This window comes from Aristolochia californica, unplaced genomic scaffold, assembly GCF_029961685.1.
Source record: "Aristolochia californica isolate CCGP_79_NKW_82.1479 unplaced genomic scaffold, dmAriCali1.0.hap1 SCAF_7, whole genome shotgun sequence".
Taxonomy (NCBI): domain Eukaryota; kingdom Viridiplantae; phylum Streptophyta; class Magnoliopsida; order Piperales; family Aristolochiaceae; genus Aristolochia; species Aristolochia californica.
In genome coordinates this window covers 35,403,847-35,430,359 of record NW_027182268.1, presented here as the reverse complement: position 1 = coordinate 35,430,359, position 26,513 = coordinate 35,403,847, and the positions used below count along the sequence as shown (strand labels likewise).

The following is a 26,513-nucleotide window of genomic DNA, read 5'->3' as shown; positions in this document are numbered from 1 at the left end:
CTTCCTTTATTTCAATGCCGGATTTAGAAGTCAGGTTTGGGTTTCTAGACAAGAATAGGGTTTAGGGAAAAATAATCAAGGTGCGTCAAAGTCAGTTTTCTACTTTTTGGGTATTTGTAAGGTCGGGTTCAAAGGTTTAAGTTATTCGGGGTCGAGTTGAGTATTTAAAAACCTAACTTGACCCAACCAACGTCCATCGTATATTTGGTAATACATTAACTTTCACACGCATCGCGCGGAAACGCGGGCTAACTTAAACATTCTGTGAAATCCATCGATGGCTCATGAATGTCTATGTTTTCGGCAAGCTGATGGTTCATGAAAATAACGGCTAGGAATTAGGACCATCACAACGGCAGCTTGGCGGTCTCAGCGAATTTTAATAACAGAGAGTCAGACGACATGAAAGCGAGGCAAAAGCTTCGTGAAGCCGTCGACTTGCTATACGCCCGGGGCCCTGCATGTAGCAAAACCTATTATAGCCTCATCTCCGAATGCATTCAGTGCAGTGACGTAGAACAAGCTAAGAGGCTTCAATCTCACATGGACCTTTACTTCTTTCAACCCACCACCACGAGCCTGCACAACCGCCTCCTACACGTATACGGCAAATGCAACAAGATCTCTTATGCCCGTCAATTGTTTGATAATATGCCCGTACGAGATGTTTTGTCTTATAATGCCATGCTCACGGCGTACTCGAAGGTGGGTCTCGTCGAAGAAGCTCGGACACTCTTTAGTCAGATAGTGTCTCCTGATTCTGTGTCTTTTAATATATTAATTTCTGCTTTAGTGACTAAAGGTTTCTCCGAAGATGCTTTAAAATATTTTATCCAGATGAGAAGGGAACGAATTGCACCCACAGAGTATACCCATGTGAGCGTTTTGAATGTATGTTCACATTTAATGGATTTGAGAAGTGGGAAGGAGGTCCACGGATGGATTCTTACTGGTAGTTCAAAGTCAAATTTGTTTGTCTGCAATGCACTGATCGATATGTACGCAAAATGTGGTGATATTGATCAAGCTCAAAGAGTGTTTAACGAGATGATTGATAGAAATGTGGTTTCCTGGAATTCAATGATTGCAGGTTATCTAAGGAATGGTAAACCTGATAAATGTTTGGATTTGTTTTCTAAAATGTGTTGTTTGGGCATTACACCTGATTTGGTTACTCTTTCTAGTATCCTCCGTGTGTATATTCATGTTGGACACATTGAAGAAGCACAAAACATTTTCAGGGAGATAAAAGAGAGAGATGTAGTTGCATGGACCACAATGATTGTTGGACTTGCACAGAGAGGAAGAGATGAGGACGCTCTACAGTTGTTTGGTGAGATGCTGTTGGAAGGCATTAGACCAGACAGCTGCACCTTGTCAAGTGTGATTAGTGCATGTGCTGGATTAGCTTCTACAGATCATGGAAAAGCCATTCATGGGAAAGCAATTCTTATTGGAACTGAGGGTGATCTTCTTGTCTCAACTGCACTTGTGGATATGTATTCTAAATGTGGACAAGTTAGAGATTCTTGGGTCATTTTTACCAATATGGAATCCCCAAATGTCATCTCCTGGAATTCCATGATAATTGGTTATGCACAGAATGGAATGGCTACAGATGCTTTGATTCTTTATGAGAGGATGTTAAAGGAGAACTTGAATCCCGATAACATTACCTTTGTTGGTGTCCTTTCTGCATGTTGCCATGCTTCCTTCATTGAGCAAGGGAGGAAGTATTTCCATTCTATAAGGGAACAGCATGGACTGACACCAAGTGCAGATCATTACGCATGCATGATTAATCTCCTTGGCCGCTCAAAGAATATGAATGAAGTGGTTGATTTGATTAAAAACATGCAGATTGAACCCAATTACTTAATTTGGTCAACTTTCCTGTCTGTATGTAGAATGAATGGTGATATTGAGCATGCAGAGATGGCAGCAAGGCAGCTTTTTCAATTAGATCCACTGGATTCAGGACCCTATATAATGCTGTCAAACATGTATGCTGCTTGTGGACGGTGGGAAGATGTTGCATCAATGAGGTCGCTTATGAAAGAAAGGAATGTCAGAAAATTTGCAGCATACAGTTGGATCGAGATCAACAACAAGGTCCACAAATTTTTATCAGATGATAGAAGTCATCCACAGACCAAGAAGATTTATGAGAAACTGAGCAGTTTGATGGTGAAGCTTGGGGAGGAGGGATATGTTCCTGATACAAACCTTGTCCTGCATGATGTGGGTGAGAAGGAGAAAGTTGAGTCTATTTACTATCACAGTGAGAAGCTTGCTCTTGCATATGGGCTGATCAGCAAGCCTCAAAATATACCTTTAAGAATTGTGAAGAATATACGTGTTTGTGGAGACTGCCATCTGTTCATGAAGTTTGTATCTAAAGCTACAGATCGGTATATTATACTGAGAGATTCAAATCGGTATCATCATTTTGTTAAAGGTCAGTGCTCCTGCAAGGATTACTGGTGATGTTAATAGGGCATGGACTTACAGTTGTGGATCCATAACATACATGAGAGATTAATAACAACCGCTTGGAGAACTTTACTGAACGTCCCAAAACAAGATTCTGACTTTCTTATGGCCAAGGTGAAGGTCGATTCAGGCACACCCTTTTAACTGCATGTCTCTGCAATGTGCTTCAGGAGCACTAAGTATTAATGTGGATTCCTAGAGTCGTGGCCCCACTGTCCAAGCATGCTGATTTGTCCTCTGCCAGTAAACTAAGAGAATTCAGACTCCATCGGTGAAGCTGGAATATCCAGCTCGTACAATACCTCAACATGTTTATTCTTGAAAATTTTAACCAGGAAAAATATTGAAATACCTAGTAAACTATCTGATGTATGTAAGTTTTCTACCGATTCTTTAATTCTTTATCTCAATGAATACCGCATTGTTTCTGTAACATTGTTGATGAAAAGTAGCTCACAGTGTCACTGCAATCCTGTCAGCTAACAGATGCTATTGAAGCCAAACAGAGACTTTTGGGATGAGTTTTACAATGGCTATGATTAACAATTTTTCCATGTAGTTGGTAGAGATATCCTGGTTTTGCGTTTAGAACTGATGCTTTTGATTTAGAAGCTGCTTAAGGTTGAAGTGTTTGGGTATTTTGGACGTCTAAATAGCAACGAAGCAGTTATAGCTTTTGCATCATTATCTATTATATTTATGAACCAAAAGAAGCTAATGTGTTACCCTCATCAACCAAATTGTACCCCTTGACTTATCTTCAATCATACTATCACTATATTTCTGCCACTATCTCTAAGCCTCTTGGGGCTCAACCCATTATGTTTTGAATATTAGTGGTGTTAGATCAAATGGTATAATCAAGTTGATCTATATTATTTTGATGATAATAAAATTGGATAGCTTGAAAATGTACTACTAATAGTGTTGTCGGTTTATTTTAGACACGTGTCTTCTAAGACATATATTACGAAGTATTTGGTGAAAACTCAGGACAAAAGAACGATCAATCAAGTAACCAAGTTAAGACTCGAAACAAAAACACATTGAAGATTATTGCTAAGAATTTTTTTTACAAAAATAAGAAGAATAAAGATTTAAAGACTAGAGTCAAAGTAAATAAAATATCTCAAGAACTCTAGCATATAAGTAGATAGTCAACCAAACTTCAATTTTAAGCGCATTTATGTTATGGAGCTTTAAAGCATCAAATATTTTCAAAAGCGTGTTTAGTCGATACATATTAATATTTTCAACTTGTTAGAAACCCTTAAGATCAATTTAAAAGCCTACTTCAGAAAATTGGCTATTGGCATAATTGTTCATACTACTAGTAATGATTAATCATCTAGAGTGCAAATTGATAAACAATACAAAGCATGATCAATCAACCAAGTAGGATTGATCAATTCACCCAAAGTTGTGCTAGAATGTTTATAAAACATGATCAATCATCCCCACTAGATTGATTGATCATACCTAGTCCAATAAAGCATGATCAATCATACATGCAATTTTGATCGATCAAACAGATTCATGCCTATAAGGGACATAAAACATGATCGATCAAATCTCCTCTTTTACAATATTCATTGACTTTACATTTGGCATATAAAAACTCTGCAAAATTAGTTTGTGCTTCAATTTCTATTTTAACCTTTTTGAGATAAAAAAAAAGTTGCATTTTCTAAAATCCATCTTCTTTTCCCAAAAATTCCTTGCATATATAATTCCATCAAACTTCAAACAAATTGTATCTCGTGCTTAAAGTCTTGGAGGCTTGGATCTCACTTGGAGAAAGGTTCTCCATTATAAATATTGTAAGTTTGATTTTTTTTTGTATTATTTGTATTATTTGTTAGAGGTTTTCTAGTTTTGGCAATCTATGTTATCATTAAAATATATATTTTGTAATAACAATAAATCATTAAAATAAAATAAAATAAAATAAAGCTCTATGTTATCATTATAAATATATATTTTTTAATAACAATAAATGTTATCACAAAAATAAAACTTAAACTTTGTAATAACAATAGTTGTTATAAAATATATTTCTTTTTGTAAGAGCTTGAATGATTTAAAAAAAAAATACTTTCAGGATGCAACATAAAACTCACATTTTGTAACAACAAGTAATTTGATCAAGAAAATATTAATTTTAAAAAAAATATAGTTACAAAAAAAAATTGCAATAGAAAAAACTACAACAAAAGATACATATTTTGCAAGATAAAAAGTTGTTGAAAATTATAGATTAATTGTAATGATAATTATTACTTCAAAAGATACATATTTTGTAACATAGATTGTTACAAAATATTCATATTTTTTAATGAATAAAAAAATGCAATTCTTCAGTCCATTAACTAACAATTGTATGTGACATTATAGTAAAATAAACTAATAAAAAAAGTCCAATAGTCGAGAAGAGTCCCCTTTCCTGGGCTGTACTGAGACATTATTTTCATCATTATTTGTTTGACAAACTCCATTTGATTTGTCAATCCCTTGCTTTTGTTTATCAAGTTATTCTTCTATTTGGTTTGTCATGTCTTGTTTTCATTTATTAAGTTGTTCTTGCACCGACAATTTTAACTAATTGACCTGATCATCTTTTAAAATATATTTTTTATTTTTTATTTTAAAATAACATTTAGGTTAATATAAATTTTATTTTAGTTATTTTATAAATATTTTTTATACATATAGTTAATTAATTATTACATAATATTAAAGTTTGATTATTTACTTAATAGTAATTTTTATACACTAATTGAATGAAAATAAGTTCCTCATTATCATAGATGTTTAATAATATTGTGAAAAAAGTAAAAATATAATAAATGTATAATAGTTACTAATATATGTTCATTAATTAATTAATATTATTCTTTGATAATTACAATGACTTTGGAATTTAATTCATATTCTAAAATACTTTATTCTATAAATTTATATGTGTAATATATATATATATATATATATATATATATATATATATATATATATATATAATTCATTAATTTAGCACGACAAAGAATTATAGTATTAACTATAAAATTCAAAACACATTGACACCCCCTTAGGTATTTTTACATATCGTTCGAAACTTTGGCAAATCAAGATCATGATCCATGAGCATCGAGCCCTTGTGCGATAGAACAAGAAAAGTTTATTCATAATTATATTATTTAGATTAATAAATTAAAATTTATGGTTAATATAGCTTCACATTATAATATTGTTTATTTATTAAAATAATATAACTGCGTGTATATATATCAACAACAAAATTAAATTAGATACAAAATTAAAATTATAAAAAAATATAATTTGAAACACAGTAATAGTACTTCACTTGGGTGATCTTTATCTATCACCCTTGAACTTTTGGAAATAAATATTTATTTCGTTATAATGTCTAATATTTTTAGAATTATATTATTTTTTTTTGTGACAATTACTAAGTCATCACGTTATAATTTTTTTCAAAAAAAAAATATTGTCACCTAATATTTAATTATGTGTAACAACAAATAAATTCTCAGAAAAAAGTACTCTTTTGTGACAACAAAACCTAATGTCACAAAAAATAGAACATCTTGCGAGGATAGTGTGATACAAAATATTTATTTTTTAGTAAAAATTGTAATGATTGTTACAAGATAGAAGATATTTTGTAATAATAATTCTATCGTCACGAAAAATACATTTTGTGATAAGTTTTTATAGTAATTGTAAATTATTTACTTTTTTGTAACAACTTTCATGATCGTTAGAAATAGTGTCATATTTGCAACAACAACTCCTATTATTTATATCATTACAAAATAATTATTACAAAAAATCACATTTCTTATAGAGACCATTGGTTGGCAAGAACTCACATAACCTTGTAGATCGTTAGTCTCTACTCCTCTTAGAGATTCAAGACCATAATCGGATTGCTGAGTTGCATACCCTAGCCCAAGTTTTCTCGTTATCTTCCCTTAAGGGCATGTTTGGAACACACACAAAATAAAATAAAAGAGAAAAAAAATTATTTTTTGTTATTTGGCAGCAAAGAATCATTGAGTGAAAATAACTTTATCTCTTAGTTAATAAAATTTCCCTCACAAAGTGATGAAATTGGGGGAGAAAAGAAAAGAAAAGAAAAGAAAAGGAAATTTGAGAGAAAATCTTAATAAAAAAAAAGTTTAAATATTCCTATTTTTTTCATTATTCATTTGTATCCAAACAAAAGAAATTATATTTCTCTCTCATTTTCCATTGGCATCAAAACAAGAGAAAATAAACATCTTTTATTTTATTTTATTTTATCTTTATTTTATTTTCTTTCCACTTTTTGTGTTCCAAACACAGCCTAAATATCAATATGATATTACTAACGAAACAGTGAGTTCTTTTGCACATTCCTACAAAGAGAATAACTTTCCAAACCATTCATCTTCTCCCTTTTTAGTCGGATTTTCGAAGCTCAAAATTCCCTCCTCGAGGCCCCTTTTTCTACATAGGAGATTGAGTGGGTCATTTTATCCCTCCCACCATATAAAGTCTTGGATCTCGATGGCTTCACAGCCAAGTCTACAAGGCTGGCTGAAAATTCCTATAGCAAGATGTGGATGCCCCTTTAGATTTCAGCTCCATTAGCCTCCTAAAGATCATTGCTAGTTTTTGCTACTAGGCAGAATAAGGTCCTCCCTTCTATTGTTCACCCATGCCAAAGCATACTTTCATCTTGAGCTGTTAAACTCTAGACACTACAATGGCAGCCATGAATTGATCCATACAAAGAAAGCCTCTAAGGGTGCTTGTAAAAATCGACATTGAGAAGGTCTTCAACAAAGTAACTTGAAAGTTCCTGGTTATTCCTTGATGAAGATGAGGTTCAGATGGTGAAGGCAAGTGTGCGAAAAATGCCACTCGAACAAATGGAAGAAATCCTAGATATTGCACCATAATTTGAATAACCTTGACCCCTACCGTTTGGTCCCATGCAGAGGGAAAGCCTGGTCTAAACGTTATTCACATGGTTTCCTGTATTTGTAATTTTATTTATTTATTCTTCCTGTCCTACATTCTAGAACACGTCCACTCGCTTCTAGATTGTTCCTGCCTCGCCGTGGGGCTTGGGACCATTTCCGATTGGAGTCCTACGGCCAAGATTCTACGGAAGCTTCAAGTAGAGAAACCCTGCTTTTATAAAACCGATGCTGCTTCCGCCTTCCGACCTGCTGGAGTCTAACGCTCACTGTGAGCAGACCTTATCCGACTGATCGACACCCAAAGCCTTTGCACTCCCTTGCCCTTCTCAGGTACTTTTTTCATGAAATCGATTCCTTTTCTATTGTGAGCCAGTGGTATAATGGAAAGGTTGAATGGAAGTTCCAGGATTGAGATTTGAATGGATTTTTGTTCTGTCCTGTGATGTAGGTATCGTTTACTTTTGTTCGATGTTGTACTGGCATGGAGTAGACTTGTGCTTTTTTCTTTCTATTATGAAATTTGTTATTGCTGTGGTATCGTTTTAAGTTTTTATTTATAATCATGTGTTCTTCTCTCTTTGATACTCGGTATTTGAAGTGCGATAACGGTGACCTCCTCTGTTGTCGAAGAATGACGCTTCTTCAAGTATACAGGGAGCTGAGTATCAGATATGCATCCTCATCTTCGCGCTCTGGTGTTTCTATTTTCTGTTTCTAAACCTGTCTTTGTTTGTTAGCTTACCTATGGAAATTTTTGGTTTGGTTTGACGTAATAGAGCTCGTGGTGGTTCGCTTCCGTGCCTGATGATTATTGCTTCTTGACGATACATAGATTTTTGCGAAGTTTTGCTGGTAGATAAACGATATGTTTTATAGTTCATCTATAAGTTTAGAGGAGCATCAAAATCTCGATAAGACTTTTATTTGTTATCTAAAAGAATTTTAATTTTGTCTTAGTTATACTTACCCGTGGATATGAATTCTTAGGCTACATATATATGTGGTGGCAGCTTTTGCGGCTAGGCCTCCGCGATTATGCTTTGGTATTAATATATGCTCTCATTTTCAGATCTGCAGACATGGCATCCACAGTCGGCTCTTTGGCGGCGCCTAGCAGCCTTGCAGTAGATAAGAAGCTGTCACTTTCTTCAGATAAACTCTCGTCTCTGGCTTCAATTTCTTCAAGTTCTTTTGGTGGCCGGAGGCAGCAATTACATTTGCAGAAAAGATGTTCCCCAAAGATAAGAGCAATGGCCAAAGAGTTGCATTTTAACAAGGACGGCTCTGCTATTAAGAAGCTTCAAGTGGGTTTTCTGACTGGGTTTGCCGTACATGGTGTATTTCTTGTGATTTATGTATGTAATCTGTTATCCCTGATTATCTCTGTTCGTTGTGTGTTAGACTGGAGTCAACAAGCTTGCAGACCTTGTTGGTGTGACTCTTGGCCCCAAGGGAAGGAATGTTGTCTTAGAGAGTAAGTATGGTTCCCCTAAAATTGTTAATGATGGCGTGACTGTTGCTAAGGAGGTGAGCTTTTGAATGACTCAAACAAGTTTGAATTGGATTAAAATGTGTGAACTGGTCCAAAAGCAAATTCAATGTTATGATTTCTTTCAGGTAGAGTTGGAGGACCCTGTGGAGAATATTGGTGCTAAATTGGTTAGACAGGCTGCAGCAAAGACGAATGACTTGGCCGGTGATGGTACTACAACTTCTGTTGTTCTTGCCCAAGGACTAATCGCTGAAGGTGTTAAGGTCTGTACGAATTTTCTTATAGGGTCATCTCCTTTAAAACAGGTGTAGTGTTCATTGTGGGATAATGATGGACATGTTGTACTAATAATGGTTAGTGCTGTTTGACTGTGGTAATGTTTCAATTCAGGTAGTAGCAGCTGGTGCGAACCCTGTTCAAATTACCCGGGGTATTGAGAAGACCACCAAAGCTCTAGTGGAGGAGCTGAAGAAAATGTCCAAAGAGGTTATAGACTTGCTTCCATGGGATTTATTTTTAACAATTGTATCACCTTTAAAGGCCTGAAATTTGTTGTGTTTTGGTTTAAAACTACTACATTATTGTCGTTTCTACAAATGCTACTGCAGGTTGAGGACAGTGAACTGGCAGATGTTGCAGCTGTCAGTGCTGGAAACGACTATGAGATAGGAAACATGATAGCTGAAGCCATGAGTAAAGTGGGAAGGAAGGGTGTGGTGACACTTGAAGAAGGAAAAAGTGCTGAGAATAGCCTCTATGTTGTAGAGGGAATGCAGTTTGACCGGGGTTATATCTCTCCTTACTTTGTCACTGATAGTGAAAAGATGGCCGTTGAATATGAGAACTGCAAGGTTTGCAGCTCTAGTAGTATATTTTTTAATTGTTAACTTTACCTGGAAGTCTGGTTTTTTAGTAAGTTGCTGATGGATGGGGATCATATCTGCAGTTGCTTCTTGTGGATAAGAAGATCACTAATGCCAGAGATTTGATCAATGTTTTGGAAGATGCTATTAGGGGAGGATATCCAATACTGATAATTGCTGAGGATATCGAACAAGAAGCTCTTGCAACCCTTGTTGTGAACAAGCTTAGAGGTGCATTGAAGATTGCTGCACTTAAAGCACCAGGATTTGGTGAAAGAAAGAGTCAATACTTGGATGATATTGCTATTTTGACTGGAGGTATGACGGACCTGCTAGTTGACTAATTTCTCTGACAGTCAAAAAGAAAAAAAAAAAAGACTCATGCATTGTTCTCCCAGCTTATTAGGTCCCTGTCTCTTATTCTGTGATAGTGGCTTATGATTGATGCAACTTTCCTTGTAGCCACTGTAATAAGAGATGAAGTTGGTCTGTCTCTTGATAAAGCTGACAAGGAGGTCCTTGGCCATGCTGCCAAAGTGGTGCTCACCAAGGATGCAACCACTATTGTTGGTGATGGAAGTACACAAGAAGTCGTAAATAAGCGGGTGGCCCAAATCAGAAATTTGATTGAGGTACGAGTTGGTTTCAGTTTTGTCTCCTTTGTTTCTTAAACCCTTTCTGCTGCTGCATTTTCTTCATTGGTATCCAATTTTGTGATGTCTTTCATAGGCTGCTGAGCAGGAGTATGAAAGAGAGAAGCTCAATGAAAGAATTGCCAAACTATCTGGAGGTGTTGCTGTCATTCAGGTACGTACTTCATTAAGCAGCACGGACTTGTTACAGTTTTGTTCTTTGGGGGAAAATTGACCAATATTGCTGGCAATTTGGCAGGTAGGAGCACAAACAGAGACAGAGTTGAAAGAGAAGAAACTGAGAGTTGAGGACGCACTCAATGCAACAAAGGTATTTCTTGAGGGTTTAGTTTCAGTGGAGTCCATGCATTAAAAACATAACCTGAGGGTTTCAGAGGAGTACATGCATTGAAAACATAATCTGAGGGTTTAGATTCAGAGTACATGCATTGAAAACATAATCTGAGGGTTTAGATTCAGAGGAGTACATGCATTGAAAACATTATCGAAGGAAGAAAACAATATTTAAGGACAAGTCTTATTGTTTCTTTTGTAAAGTAATTTCGTAGTTGAAATTAAATTCACCGTGCAAACTGTAATTTTATGTTGGTTTCAGGCAGCAGTGGAGGAAGGTATTGTTGTAGGCGGTGGCTGCACACTTCTCAGATTGGCAGCTAAAGTTGGTGCAATTAGGGATGCCCTTGAGAACGATGAACAAAAGGTACGAGTTCCTTTGTTTGTTTTTTACGTGTTGCTTATCATTTTCTATCTAGGATTATTATTTGTTGGTAGGTAAAGCTAGGTTGAGTCTTTGCTATTGCTTATGACAGGTTGGTGCTGATATTGTTAAACGGGCATTGAGCTATCCGTTGAAGTTAATAGCTAAAAACGCTGGTGTTAATGGAAGCGTTGTCACTGAAAAGGTGAGCTTCTGTTGCAAGCGTCTGCAAGTTTTGGAGAATTTTCCTAAGAGATCTGATTCTAAATCTATTATGTTTGCATGCTTCAGGTTCTTTCTAGTGACAACCCCAAATATGGTTACAATGCTGCTACGGGCAAGTACGAGGATCTGATGGCTGCTGGAATTATTGACCCCACTAAGGTACTGTTGCCAACTGCCATTTCCTAGACCTTTTACCTTTCGCGCGTACTTCAGTAGTGGAAGTGGCTAATGAGATACTTTTGAGATCCCACAGCAATTAACGGTATGCTAGTAAAGTAGGTAACTGCTAATTTCCATTTCATTAGTCTTCTGTGTGAAAATCTTGAAGGGTTCCATGGTCAGATTCCTATCGATCCATAAAGCACAAGCAACAAAAAGGCCCTCTCAATTAGTCTCTTATAATAAACATAGGTTTGGCTACCATAGCAAATCGTGATTGTGCGTTCTGCACATAATTTTGCACGTAAAAGTTATATAGACAACGATGATGAACGAGTGGTTTTGCTAATCTTCTTGTGTTGGGTGAAGAAACACCCAATTTGCATTTGGTAAGTTGAATACGATTACAATACTTGATGGATCTGCCCACATTTGTGGTTTTTGATGACAGGTGGTCAGATGTTGCCTGGAACATGCTGCATCTGTGGCGAGAACTTTCCTTACATCTGATGTTGTGGTAGTTGACATCAAAGAACCTGAGCCGGTTGCTGCAGGAAATCCGATGGACGCCTCAGGTGATCGATTCTCAGAATTTGGATAGAACATTTAGACCTATTGGGATGCAAAACGGAGTTTACTCATATGTTTGTGCTTTGGCTGCAGGATATGGTTACTAGATCTCGGATAGTTTTGAATTGAAAGAAAGTTCTTCATTTGATTGAATTGGCGTTTAAGGGAGCTGTCAGCAGCATGGGTCGGCTTCATGGAAATTGATATTGTAAATTTGATTTGGACTCGGTGATTACATGACCTATTTAGTTGAGAGGTTAGCGTAGGGCAAAATCGGCTTGAAATTAGTTTTTAGCTCATGGTGATTGCTGACAACAGAGTAAATGTATCCTTGAAGAGGAACCTGAGACTGATTGAAATTTTAAAAACACGAAGCAAATATATCTGTTCTTTTTACAGTTTGGTACTGCTAGTATCGGGGCCAATTCGGGCCTAAAGAGGCTCGACCGAGTCATGGGTGCTTTAAAAGTAATTCATTCGCACTAACGTTGAAGTACTTCATCAAGGTGAATTTCATAGTAACTTTTCATTACATTAACGTGTTCATTACATTCAGCCCACTCATTCCATATTGATTGACTAGGCGGCAATAAGATCGAGGACACATCTGTGACACATGATGAAAAAATTACTTGGGGATAAAAAAGCAGCATCCTCCACCTCAAATTGGGTGTATGCGCTAAGGGCTTATTACCGGGGTTCATCAGTAGTAATATATGATAGTGGAGAGACATACACCAGCACCAGGTATCACAGCTCTGATCTATTCATAGACCTTTTCCTGCCAAAGTGGTGTCTCTTTCCCTTAATTGTTCTCTAGGTAGAAAAAAACAGTATTAGTCAAGTATAAATAATATCTGATGCATTGCAGAACATTTACAGGCTAGGAGGCTTGGCATAGTCATAACAGTTCATTCTTGATTGAAAAAACTATACATGTACTTTTACTAGGAATTAAGATTAGTGAACAAATACAAGGAATTCCTGATATCTCTTGAAATACTGAATCAGGAAGCACAACTTGTTGAACCTCGATATCAATGGACGTATTGGGTGAATACTAATTTCCACATTCAATACTCGATTGTTGCCTGTCAATAGATTTTTACAACCTCGTTGCATAAAAACCCGTCACGACCCCGTACCCGATCCTACACCAACCGGTTCTGAGTCAGAACACCATGCTTGCTTTAGCTGGGACTAGAGCGTCGAGCAACATCTCACTGGCATAGGATTTGGAGTATGAAATTACAAGTATAATAACTAATCCGTTTCCGTCTTTTTCAAAAGAGGTGGTAGCCCATGGCGTCTTCGTCCATGCGAGCATTCGGAGCGGTTATTCACAAGTTCTCTTTGGGGTTCTCTTCCAAGTGCCCCAACTCCTCCAGTCTGCACTGTATGCTTCTCTTTCTTTGCTGATGAGACTCGTTTATCTTGTCTTTTTTTTTGGTTTATAGGATTATTACAACCATTTTGTATTTTTTTCAGCACTCAGTTTTCTGGATGGGAACTTCTCACCCAAAGCAAGCTTTGGTCGTGGATTAATGAGGATATGGACCTCTGTACCGGTCTATATGGGCAGGCGTTCGAGCAAGATTGCTACAAGAAAGGTTTGTAAAAAATTTTGGTCAGTGTTGAAAAGAAAAGAGGTTGCTGAGGTCTTGTTTAATTTTAGTTGTCCATGCGAAGCTTAGTTTTCTCTCTTTGGCATTGATTCCCTCTCTTGCTACCTGGTCACTTTTGCAACGCATAAGATTCTGGTGCTCGCCAGTCCGGCCTTTCCGTATCTAAATTCCCACCTTGATGCCGTCGTTCAAGTATTGATTTTTATGAGAATTTTTTTTTTTCCAAAGCCGTAGCTTGTTTCGAGATTGTTGGCTGCACTCCTTATGGAAGAAAAGGAAATACTGATCCTTTGTGCTTGTTGGCTAGCTTTTCTGTTGTTTGTATGATATGGAAATGAGCAAGAATCATAGACAACAAATCCAAGGATTAGGGGAAGGATATCAAGAGCGCTAGTTCTGATAGAGTCTTTGCCATTGAACCCCTCAATTGGTTTGCACCCCAAGCATGTATTCACTGATTTTGACGGGTCTATCTGTATGGAGGATACTCAAACAGTGTAGAGCAGGAAGTACACTTTACAGCACCACCTTTGGCAACAATCAGTCAATTGATTAGCTCTGACATCTAAGACATGATAATAGAGGATGGTAGATATGCTCAATTGACAGACTAACCTTCTACCCACTTGTCATGGAGCCCCTTTTTTCCTGCACCAGGATATGAAATTTAATGAATCCCCTTCAAAATGTAGGGGCCACTAATGTTTCTGACTTGAGACATAGGAAGTGGGAAAAGATTCTAAGTCGTGGCATTGATGAGAAGAATCAGAATCACTGTTTCAGACTTTCCCAGCTCTCAGCAGGGCATGGTTGTGCATTGAATTTCTATCAAATATCTTAAGTAGCGAATCATAGGAAGGATGAAACAGATGAGATGGATGTATGAAGCTAATTACTGCATGTTGTTCTCCTCTGGTGATAACACTCCAGTTTTTATTTTATTTATTTTTCCTCCTTTAAAAGGGAATGGTTTTGGTTAGACCCTTAAGGTTTCTGCAGCACATGCTTGAAAGTTTTCTCCTTGGCGCACACTGTGCTGATATTACGGATGCCATTCCTTTCAAAAAAAAGTACAGATGTCATACCTAATGTCAGATGAATTTGTTATTAAGCTAAGATGTACAGACGGGAAGTTTTGCAAGCCGTTATTGCTGGAATCTACTGCTTAATGTTTTTTTTTTTTTTTTTTTTTTTGAGTGAAACTGCTGATTAATCTTTGTAATGGTTGTGGATGCAGGGAGCTCAAGATGCAAGGAAAGCAAAACGATATGGGAAAATTGGAAAGGAAATTGTTTCAGCGTGAGCGCTTACTTTGCTTTGCCTTACTAACTTTTGAACATGATCACTATTTAGCAAACTCTAATCATTGCCATACTTGGAATCCATTGGGCATGTGCTATTTTACATTAAAGCTATGGCTCTCTTCAATATTCTTGCTCAATGAGTTAGTAAATGGGATGAGATGGACGAAAGCGATTCCTTGATGCTGGAAATATCAGAAACCTTATTTGAATATTGGTTTCATCTGATATGCTTCTTTTTTTCTCTTTGTTTTCTTTAGTACTAATTTGAAATGTCATCTGTCCTCAAAGATGTTTCTCAGGCTGTCCAAAGTGATAAACTTGTACTGCTTTGGGCAATTTGATCTTGTCTGGGAAATGATAACTACCTTTTGCAAAGAGCCACTTAGATCTTTAGACCAGAATACACCTTTAGATTTGTGTCTTGACCATTATGCATAAAGAGATTGTTGAAGAGCAGATATGGAAGAGTATGACATGGCTCTCACAATAAGAAGTTTCACAGAGCTAGAATTGATATGGTGGAGTTTTACAGGAATCTCACAGGAGAATGTCTCACAGAAGAGTCTTAGTTAAAGGTGTTTTAGTTATGTTAGTCTTCCATTTATGTTTCAATTATTCTAGGATTTATCTTTTAGTGTTTAACTTTGGGTGTAACTGGGATAAGGGTAGTTTAATTGTAATTAGATTTTACTTGTTTCCTCTATTATTAATAGAGGCTCATTGTACTCAAATTACTTCAAGTCAGTGAATTTTTTTATCTTTTTCTGAAATTCAACATGGTATCAGAGCAGGTTCTATGAGTTGACTCGGTCAATCCACAGAGATAATGTGATCCTTTTCTGATCTATCATTTCTAGTAGTTTAAGTTCATATTTTGTCTTTTTTTTCTTTCTTTCCTGTCCCAGTACCTATTTTTTTCTTGGCGTTCGTACCTCTATACTGAACTTTTCGTATTGCAAATTATATATTGACGGAAATTTTTTTGAGTCTATTTTCCAACACAAAAATAATTTTGGCAATCATAGTTTTCTACAAAGAGAAATTAATATTTGAAACTGTAGAGGTCAAACTACAAGAGAAGTTCGAGTAGCAACAAAAAATTTCAACTTTCGAGCCATTTTATACCATCAAGAACAAAACTTTATATGAAGAATTATATATAAAAAGAAAGATCTGTAAGTCTATTTTCTTACCTATCCGACCAATTCTCAATCTGAATTTCCTAGATGGAGATATCGATCTCGGATGAGTCAATGGTCATGCTGGCCAAAGAAGAAAGAGTACTTAGTTTGGCCAGATTAAAGAGTCCGAAATCTATCAGATTCTTTCTCTCAAATGAAGTATATTTTATGAAGAAAAATTATACTTGAATGAAAGGTATCAAAGTCTAGTTTCAGAAGGAGAAAATTTTATGTCAATCTGATCTAATATTTTCGGAGATATTCCCATTGAAGTTGGCAAGGGTCAAGCTACAAAACGAAAAAAATCAAGAGGTCATAAAAGATTCAGGAATGAAGTTTTTTTTTATGTCAAATTAGGTATCAATTTAAAGCTCTTTGAGTCTCGTTTCTTGAGCAACAAACCGTTTGTGATTTTGATCTATACTTTTAGAGATATCGATATCAGAAGTACCAAAGGACAATTTTGTCGAAAATCTCTCATTTTTCCTGTATTCTCTCGTATTATCTATCCGAGCATTGACATGAATTGAATTTATTTTTTCTCCTAAAATACGAGTTTTTTAACCAAATTTCTCTTCTAATCAGAGAGAATTGGTCAGACTTAATCACTCCATGATGTGCTCATTCATGGTATGCAATATCTTGCTTCGGTATTGCTTTCAAGTTTTGCGATGTTTGTTTGGTTGTATATCTTCCGCATAGTTAATTCCAAAAAATTGTGGTCACTCCAAAAAAATTATACTTGGTTAAATTTATTAAGTTCTACTATTATAGTCTCCCTGAGTTTTTTTTAAAAAAAGGTCACTTTGGAAGTATGAGTGTTGGATAGTTGCCTCATTCTGGTTAAAGTTGTTTTCCTCTAGTATTTTTTCAGTTTACCATCTTGTGTTTTTACCGCTTCAGTGCAATGCTTAGACCCACTAACCTAAAAAGTATATGAGTGTGCCCAACTTCCAGCTTGAGTCAAGTCTTTTGTTCTTCACCCAAGAGGTGATTTGTGTCTGAGTTACCATTAAAAAGTGAGTACTCTTTGTTGTGCCCCAAAGTTGGGCCGTTCGTTTTTCCGCCTTTAAAATTGAACGGAGGTGTTTCAAACTATGACCATTTTTTAACTAGTGCATGGAGCTTTGTTGTACGTCTAGGAGTGATTTTCTTCTCCCATATTGTGTTTTTTCTAAGCTGGGTCTCTATGTCCTTTTTATCCCCAGCTTAAGGGAGAGAAGTAAAAGAAGAACTACAAAAAAGAGGTATTTTGTTTCCAATGAGGTAATTTTATGTGACCAAAATATTCAAGACAAGGGAGCATAAAAGATGAAATCTTTGCATTTATGAATTGTTTTTTAGCAAAAGAAAATTGATGACTATTTTTTTTTTTTTTCATTGTAAGCTGAAGTTATAAACTCCAGCTTGAAGGGGAGTGTCGAAGAGCAGATATGAAAGTCTTATATGACTTTCACGAAGTCTCATAGAGCTAGAATTAATATGGTGGAATCTTACAGGAGTCTCATAAAAGAGTCTTAGTTAAAGGTGTTTTAGTTACGCTACTATTCTATTTATGTTCAGTTGTTCAATTATTGTAGGATTTATATTTTAGTGTTTAACTTTGGGTGTAACTGGGATAAGGGTAGTTTAATTGTAATTAGATTCTACTTGTTTTTTTTATTATAAATAGAGGCTCATTGTACTCAAATTACATCAAGTCAGTTTTTTATCTTTTTCAGAAATTCAACAGAGATCTAAATATTTGTTAATTTTGTCAGTTTTGTAATTTATTGCTTATTTAATATAGCCCTTTTGGTTAACTGTAAATTGCAGTGTGAAGAAGGGAGGCCCCAATCCAATCTCAAATATAGTGTTAGCTGCTGTACTACAGAAAGCCAAAGAACTTGATGTACCCAAGGATATTATGGAAAGAAACATTAAAAGAGCTTCTGAAAAGGGGCAGGAAGCTTATATTGAAAAGTTTTATGAGGTTTGTGACTATCTTGACGGCCAATTAACTGCCCATACTGTGTTTATGGTATTTTATGGTTTTGATTCTTCAGCTTATACTGGATACTCCTGGTGCTTTGAAATCATATGCATCTGAATCAGGTGTATGGTTTTGGGGGAGCCAGTTTGGTAGTCGAAGTCTTAACAGACAAAATAAACAGATCGGTGGCAGCCGTTAGAGAGGTAGTGAAGGATTGCGGTGGTAAGATGGCAGACCCAGGATCAGTTATGTTCAAGTTTAGGCGGGCACGTGTTGTAAACATTAAAGTCACTGATGCTGACAAGGATCAGCTCCTAGCTGTTGCCCTGGATGCTGGTGCAGAGGATGTAACTGAACCGCCACTATATGAGGATGATCCTGAAGAAGATCCATCAGAAAGGTACGGATGTGTGGATTTATACTAATCTCAATTCATGACTCTGCTTATTGTACCCATATCTGCTCTGTGATTTCAAACTTTATACTTCTAGCTCTTCTTTGTCTGACTCCATATCAGGATGAAGTCTGACCCAAGTTCATTTTTGCAGCTTTTACAAGATTGTTAGTTCAGCAGAAAATTACTCTGATGTATTATCTAAGTTGCGAGGGGAGGGCATACCTTTTGAACCAGATAATGGTTTTGAGCTTCTTCCTCTAACCACTATTGAGGTAAATTAGCTGATTTTTGCTGCTTTCTCCACTTTTCACTCTATCTGTATGTTCCATAATGCCGGGTGGCTATATGTCCAAATTTCTGGACTTAACTTGACTCTCTGAAAATGTTTTTGTGATCAAAGCAAGTGATGGACCTCTGACTTATGCTAATGACCAAAATTGAATGAAATTTGATTTGTAGAAGTGTTTTAATTTATTTAAACTGTTTTTGTATTTCTTTTCCTGATGATAAATGCTGTAGGATGTACTTTTCAAAAAAATAAATAAATGCTGTTGGATGTAAAAGTATTTCTTGAGTTATGGTTTTTCAGTTGGCTTTTTTGAGGTTCCAATACAATTGCATCATTGTCAGTTTTATTGTAATAGTGTGAAAGTTGATGTTGTTAGAAAATATAGTGAAGGGTAGTTTCGTCTTTTTACATATGCTGTAGTATCTAGAATTACAATTATATCATTCAGCATGATTAGAAGTGTCTCTAAATTAATTTTCATTTAATTTGAGTATGTACATTAGGAGATATAAGGGATTAACATGTATTTAAGTAAATAGGGGTATTTTTGTAAATTATGCTCATCTCCGTTAATAAAATAGAAGGGGATCGATCATGACCCCTAATGAGACTTTTTTTCCGAAGTCTCTTCTTTCATTCTTCTCTCATCTCTCTTCTTTCTCAAATTTTTTTCGCTCCCCTCTTTATTTTTACTCTTTTTCATGGTATCCAAGCAGTGAATTTTGGTTGGAAAGCCTTGATTCTTTGTGTTTTCACTCTATTAAGGACTGCGATTTCACATTAAGGGAGTTCTTAAAGTTTGTGCCCTACTGGTTGGTAAAAATCCATCTTTTTTTTTCTCTTTTTTCTGCTATGACTTTAGGGTTGTTGGCTTCTATTGCCTTTACTGCAATTTAATTATGATATAGTCCTATGACTTATTGATTTGGGATACTTCCTCTTTGCCTGGTGCACAACCCAGTACAAGGTTTTCTGACTGCATCACCATCTGGAAAGGTGATGTCAGCCCTATGTTGACATTTTTTTGTGATCTTTGAGTGTGCAATCACACTTTATTGGTAAAATTGGGCTAACTTGGGTTTGAGCGAGAAGTGCATTAAACCCTAATTTTCTGTGAAGTGGGGTCCACTTATCCTGCGCACCTAGCTTGCTAATTGAAGTTTTTAATTGCTGAAGTGTCCGGTTTTGTGATTCTTATAGCTGATTTTGGTGATACATACACCACCTCAAGAGAGGTAAGGAATTCTGATGGAAAAGATTCTATTGTGATAACTTTTGAGAAATTGAATGCTCAAAACCATCTTAGCTGGTCTAAATTACGGTTCTATTTAAAAGCCAAGCAGAAGTGAAAATATATCAGAGATGATCCTCCAGTGTCTATGAATGATATGATTGGGAGGCAGAAGACTATCAGGTTATGACTTAGATGATAAACAATGTTGATTCTAAATTGAGGAATCGGATTATGAATTGTGAGACTCCAAAAGATATGTAGATGTCTTTGGAATTTTTGTATACACAAGAGAGCAATTTATCTAGTGTATGAGTTGTATACCAGATTTTTTAGTCTCAAGAGGGGTGAAAGACTTGTTATAGATTACTAGAGTGAATTTCTAGGGGTGTGGCTGGAGATAAATGTATTTCATTAGTTTATTACTGATGAACGGGAATTGAGAAAGCAACAAGCCAGTTGCTGGTTGCTAAATTTCTTGATGGTCTTGGTTTAGAACTTCATGGAGTGAAAACACAATTACTTGCTTCAGATGATATACCTACCTTGTCTTACAACATTTAACAGGATCATGCAAGCGGAAACTACTACTATACCTAGAGTTAAGACAGTTGATGCTTCTACACTTGATACTCCTGGCTACTCATAATCTTCTAGAGGTTGTGGTGGTATTAGTAAAGGCAAAGGTAGAGATGGATTTGAAAGAGGTTGAAGTCGCTGTGATGGTAAATCTGAAAGAAAATATAGTCATTGTGGCAAATCCAACCACTTCTCTTACAAGTGCTGAATCAAGTTTGGTAAGCCAGCATGGCAAACTTGACCATTCATGAGAATAGTGAGATTCGTACCGAAATTGTAAGTAACATTATACCAGACTCGTTTGCACATATTAGTTCAGCGTATGGTTCGATTAAAAATTGCTTCTTGCTCGATATCTATGACTCAAACTTCCACTCATATAGCCACTCTAGCCAATATAGGTACTTCTGTTCTTCATGTGCATTGTTCACCTACCTAGGTTCTTTGACTTAGATGCTACAATTGACATGTTAGGTATGCCAACCTTGTTTTTTGACTTGAAAGAGTTCACTAATATTAAACATTTCACCTTAGCTGATGGTTCTGTTTCTTCAATTCAAGGAGTTGGCACCTTAGTACCATTGTCCTTCATGTCTCCTCAATTTGTGTTATTTGTTCTTAAGTTTCCTCTGAATTTGTTGTTTGTTGGTCAACTCAGTAAGTCTATGAATTGTCCCATTATATTTTATCCTTCTCATTATGTATTTCAGGATCTCATGACTAGGAGGACAATTGGTTCTTCGCATGAGAGAGGCGGATTATATTAGCTAGATTGCCTACGTGCTATGCATTTTACGGGTTCACCTTTACAGTGGCACCTATAGTTAAGATGCCTTCTTCTATTCTCAGGGGACAAGTTTCGATACAGATACTGATGCCATTTGTTGTCTTATTCCCACTGTCTCCTCATATATTTGGATGTGTCTGTTTTGTATGTGTTTAGTCCTTCCAGAGATAAACTTTCTCCTCGAGCAGTAAAATGTGTTTTTTAGGGATATTCTCGTACACAGAAGGGATACAAATGCTTCTGTCCTTCTACTAAGAAGACATTCGTGTCTGCAGATGTGACATGTTTTGAGGATATTCCATTCTTTGCTTAATCCACCATAGACACATGCACTTCCACTACCAATCTAGAAGTAGTTGTTCCTACTCTTGTGGAGGAGGTTCTTTTTCCTTCATTTGGTGCTACCGTTGGGAAACTTTTTCAGGTATATCATAGATGACGAGTGACTCAATATCAAGTTTCGGTTCCCTCTCTCATACCAGACTATGGTTCACCCTCATTTGTGGATCTTGAGGTAAATGATCTACACCTTATTGCTCTTTGGAAAGGTGTTTGAGAAGGTACCGTTATCCTATCTCACATTTTATTTTATTTGATTCGTTGTTTGATCAATATAAGCAGTTTGCCTTGTCTCTCTCTTCTTGCACTATTCCTTCTTTTGTGCAGGATGCCTTATCATCTCCTCATTGAAAGCAAGTTATGGATGTTGAGATGGCAACACTACTGGATAGAGACACTTGGAAGTTGTGTGATACGCTACTTGGTGCTATAGTTGTTGGCTGTGGATGGGTCTATACATTGAAATATAACATTGATGGTACTATTGAGAGATTGAAGGTTCGATTGGTAGCCAAGGACTGCAAACAGACATATGGGATTAGATGTTTTGAGATTTTTTCTCCAGTTGCCCGATTGCTTCCTATTAGGATTTTGATATTGCTAACAGTAAATCGGGGATGGTCACTATGGCAACTTGATACTAAATTTTTTTTATGGTTATCAGGATGAGGAGGTATATATAGAGCAACTTCCTGAGTATGTTGCTCAGGGGGAGATTGCAAAATATGCAGGCTTAAGAAAACTATTTATAGCCTCAAGCAAACTCCTTGAGCCTTATTTGAAAAATTTAGCCAGGTTGTTATGGCTCTCGAGTTCTCCAGAACCACTTTGACCATTGCCTCTTTGTTACAAGGAGATCAGATGGTATTGTAGTGTTATTGGTGTATGTGGATGACATCATCTTATCTGGCAGTGATGTGAAAGGTATTGAGGAGGTAAAAGCTCATCTGGCAAAACACTTTCAAACTAAAGACCTCTCTTCACTAAAGTACTTGTTAGGCATAAGAGTGACTAGAAACAAGGTGGGTCTTGTTTGATCTAGAGAAAATATATCATAGATATGCTTCAATAATATGGGTTGTTGGATGACAGTTGAGACTCCTATGGATGTTCGAAATGATCTTCATGATGGGCAGAGTGATGAACTTAATGATAAGACAACATATCATAGGTTGGTTGGCAGACTCATATATGTTAGTGTGACTTGACTTGACGACATATCTTTCGCTGTAAGTGTTGTTACTTAGTTCATAGAATGTGCTTGCAAGGTTCATCTAGAAGCTGTATAGAGAATCTTGAGATATTTGAAAAGGTCACTTGGAAATGGGTTATACTTTGAGCAGCATGGCAACTTGAAGATAAAAGCTTTTTCATATGTGAATTAGGTAGGATCCAAATTTGACAGGAAGTCTACCACATGTTAATGTGTATTTTTTGGGAGGCAATCTGATAAGTTGGAAGAACGAGAAACAAAATGTTGTAACTTGTTCTAGCGTTGAACCTGAGTAAAGTGGCATGACTCATAGTCAGTGAATTGATGTAGGTAAGACCAATTGTAAGAGAGTTTGATCTTCAAAGAGATGAATCTCTGATTATGTAATGTGATAATCAGGCAACCATATTCATTGCTGGGAATGCAGTGTTCCATGAGAGAACGAAACATATTGAGGTGGGTTGTTAGTTTATCCGAGATGTAGTGATGAAGAAAGAAGTTGTTACTCCATATGTACGGTTTGATCATCAAGTGGGAGATATAAGCTTTGAGTTGTTTTGTGACAAGCTGGGTCTTATGGATGTATATGTTCCAGATTGAAGGAGTGTTAGAAAATATAGTGAAGAGTAGTTTCATCTTTTTACATATGTTGTAGTATCTTGAGTTTACATTATTTCATTTAGCATGATTAGATGTGTCTCTAGATTAATTTTATTCAATTGGAGTATGTGTATTAGGAGATATAAGAGATTAAGTGTATTCAAGTGAATAGGGATATTGTTATAAATTGCATTCTTCTCACTTGAATAAAAGAGAAGGGGATCGAGCACGACCCCTAAAGCTACTCTTTTTCAGAAGTCTCTTCTTTCATTCTTCTCTCATCTCTCTTCTTTCTCAATTTCTCTTTCTCCCCTCTTTATTTTTACACTTTTTCAGATGTTTTCCACCTCCAATGTCTTGTTTTGACTCTTTAAAAATGAAAGCGAAAGTAGTTCAATGGTTGGGAGGTTCCTATGCAACTTGGTTATTACTGTTTAACTAGTGTTGCTCCTCACGAAACTTAAGGTACTGTAGCGCATTGATGCTTCTTTGCTTACTTGTAGGTAGATGATGAAGCCATGGATTTAAACAAGGAACTAATGTCCAAGTTACTGGAGCTTGATGACGTTGATGCTGTCTATACTGACCAAAAATGATAACGGACAAGGTTTCAACCTTTGACTATTTCCCAATACTGAAGGGTTTCTGTCTTCGGAGGGAAGCATATTAATTTCATTTGTTCAATCACTGTGTCTATCAATCTCCTACAGTTTTCGAGGAAATCAAATTCAACTGTTGTCCGACTAACAAAAATGTAGGAATTCGAAGAATTAAAATAACCACTCTCCAGAATTCCATGTGCGTTGCAATGGGATTTATTCATTAATCTGCGTATTCCACAGTTGTTTTTTACAAAGCATTGAATTCCATGTGTGTGTCGCGTATGAAGCGATTTCAGAAGGCATGTGCATGTCGGCAAGGCCAGAGCTCTGATTCAGCATCCACCAATGCACCAGCGAGTGGGTTGGGCTACCCAATTTTTTGTAACTACAGGTAGAGTTTTTTCTGGTTTTTTGGATTTCTTTTTCTAAAACTTCAGGCGGAATTTCATTTGTGCGAGTCATTTGGCTAATACAGATAAAATAGCAGTGATACCAATTGGCTTCTGATGTAGGAACGATTGAGGTGCCTGTCAGTGGTGCTCATTAGAACAATTAAAATCTTGTGATCTTGTTATCCAATTGGAGACTCTCTTCGACTCTTGAAACAACTTTGTAAAGTGAGCGAGAACGGATTCCAATTCTGGTGGGGAAGACTATTCCATGATAAGATTATGAAATTGAGCTTCTAGTTATAGATAGATTGTTTCAGTGTCAAAATTTACTTCCGACTGTCTCAAATGTCAATTCGGTACCACTAGGTGATAAAATTTTGGTTTGTCATTTAATAGTGGTTCCATCCATGTCAATTCAAAAATGATTTTGTATTCATAGGATTGTATCAGAAGTTTGCATTCACTATAGGATAAGGATTACATAAATTCCCCAAATCGATAAGATATAGAAATTAACCTCTATCATCTCCCCTTTACAAAAAAATTAACCTTCTTACTGTAGAATATATGATCTCATAACAAGGTCCTCAACCAAGGTAGTGAAAGAGGAAAGGAAGAAAACGAAGAGAAGAAAAGAGGAGAGAAAGTAGAGAGAACTTGGCTAGAGAGATATAGAGAGGGAGAGTTTAGGAGATGAGACAATTCTAATCACGAATATGAGAAAGGAGAGAGGAGACTTAATGATCTACCCCATGTCTTGAGCCTCTATTTATAGTTGTAAAATAAAGTTTACAATGACTACAATGCCCTTAGGGCTACAAACTTTGAAAAGGAAAAAACATAAGTAAACATACATCTTTTTAGATAATTACACCTTTGTGCCATCCTTATGAGAAGACATTTAAATTACCTCATTTGTCACCTCCTTGATGTGGGGAGGTAAATTACAGTGATGTCACTTCGAGGTATCTTCCAATACTTACATATTGAAAAATAATATAAAAACTCAATATTACTCACCATGACTCTAAATGTAGACACCTTATATGTTTTGGATTCAATTTCTTAACCACTTTGCCATAGATGAAGTTATGTGTACTTTTGTTGTCAAGTAAAATGATACGACCACTTTGTTCAATTTTAGCTTTTAACTTCATAGTCTCTGGTTTATGGCTCCCTGCCATAGTATACATAAACACAATTGCAATGTTAGTCTCACCTTCCATCACTTCTATTGACTCTTGAATTTCTACATCATCCTTATCCATTTCATCTTGTGTCAAATTTCTAAAAGTATGGGGTTCAAGGGCCCTAGAAGGCTGCATGACAAGATCGGGTACTATGTCATTGCATGCTCTAGAAAAGATAGGGATAATTTTCGTGCTCCAAATTGATGCTGCACATTATGTTTAATTTTTCATCTTGAAGTCTTGCAAGTTGCATCATTTCGATCAAGGTTTTGGACCTAAAAGAATTGACTTTTGTAGTGATGTCCTTCTTAGAGCATTAATAAAAGAACCCACCTTGGTATGGTTAGGCCATTTTTATGGTCCTATGGAGCCCATTGTGGCGGTTGAACCATCCTAGTATGAGATAGGTTTAAAGGACTAGCTTTCTGTGTTCCATCAAGTTTGAAACTTTTGATGTATTGGTTAGAACCTAATATTTGGTATCAAAGCATACACTATGTCACATATTTGAATCTTGGAGGGACGACCTATGAAAAGGGCTACTAGGTGCCAAAGTGTAAGCCACCACAAAGGTGAAAATGGTTACTTGGTCCAGACTGAGAGTCGTCATAGAATGATGCAAACTGGTGTATGTCCTCTTATGTCTTTTTTATTTTGAAGCATGTAGCCCTA

The 26,513-nt window shown here is 36.2% G+C and overlaps 3 protein-coding genes across 3 annotated transcripts; all 3 read left to right on the top strand.

The window, feature by feature from the left end:
* The first annotated feature begins 402 nt into the window (after positions 1 to 402).
* LOC137937879 (pentatricopeptide repeat-containing protein At2g22070-like) lies at positions 403 to 2,823 on the top strand. Its single transcript, XM_068783062.1, has one exon. It carries the CDS (start codon positions 403 to 405, stop codon positions 2,485 to 2,487), a length of 2,085 nt encoding a protein of 694 aa, XP_068639163.1. The 3' UTR covers positions 2,488 to 2,823.
* A 4,889-nt stretch (positions 2,824 to 7,712) lies between these two features.
* On the top strand, positions 7,713 to 12,538 carry LOC137936051 (ruBisCO large subunit-binding protein subunit beta, chloroplastic-like). The gene is made up of 15 exons (XM_068780569.1): positions 7,713 to 7,811; positions 8,551 to 8,785; positions 8,883 to 9,008; positions 9,099 to 9,236; positions 9,364 to 9,459; positions 9,582 to 9,824; positions 9,920 to 10,154; positions 10,299 to 10,468; positions 10,566 to 10,643; positions 10,728 to 10,799; positions 11,085 to 11,189; positions 11,299 to 11,391; positions 11,478 to 11,570; positions 12,022 to 12,145; positions 12,234 to 12,538. Exons 2-15 carry the CDS (start codon positions 8,561 to 8,563, stop codon positions 12,245 to 12,247), a joined length of 1,812 nt encoding a protein of 603 aa, XP_068636670.1. The 5' UTR covers positions 7,713 to 7,811; positions 8,551 to 8,560; the 3' UTR covers positions 12,248 to 12,538.
* Positions 12,539 to 13,424: 886 nt separating this feature from the next.
* LOC137937567 (probable transcriptional regulatory protein At2g25830) lies at positions 13,425 to 24,642 on the top strand. The gene is made up of 7 exons (XM_068782648.1): positions 13,425 to 13,536; positions 13,629 to 13,750; positions 15,003 to 15,064; positions 18,066 to 18,222; positions 18,345 to 18,622; positions 18,771 to 18,891; positions 24,161 to 24,642. Exons 1-7 carry the CDS (start codon positions 13,443 to 13,445, stop codon positions 24,251 to 24,253), a joined length of 927 nt encoding a protein of 308 aa, XP_068638749.1. The 5' UTR covers positions 13,425 to 13,442; the 3' UTR covers positions 24,254 to 24,642.
* Positions 24,643 to 26,513: the final 1,871 nt, after the last annotated feature.

Bases quoted from the DNA above. Each gene is read 5' to 3' on its own strand.
- LOC137936051 (XM_068780569.1), top strand. From the start codon at position 8,561: ATGGCATCCACAGTCGGCTCTTTGGCGGCGCCTAGCAGCCTTGCAGTA. The intron at 8,786-8,882 runs GTGGGTTTTCTG...GTTGTGTGTTAG, and splicing joins CTGCTATTAAGAAGCTTCAA to ACTGGAGTCAACAAGCTTGC. The intron at 11,190-11,298 runs GTACGAGTTCCT...TGCTTATGACAG, and splicing joins TTGAGAACGATGAACAAAAG to GTTGGTGCTGATATTGTTAA.
- LOC137937567 (XM_068782648.1), top strand. From the start codon at position 13,443: ATGGCGTCTTCGTCCATGCGAGCATTCGGAGCGGTTATTCACAAGTTC. The intron at 13,751-15,002 runs GTTTGTAAAAAA...TTGTGGATGCAG, and splicing joins GCAAGATTGCTACAAGAAAG to GGAGCTCAAGATGCAAGGAA. The intron at 18,892-24,160 runs GTAAATTAGCTG...GCTTACTTGTAG, and splicing joins TTCCTCTAACCACTATTGAG to GTAGATGATGAAGCCATGGA.
- LOC137937879 (XM_068783062.1), top strand. From the start codon at position 403: ATGAAAGCGAGGCAAAAGCTTCGTGAAGCCGTCGACTTGCTATACGCC.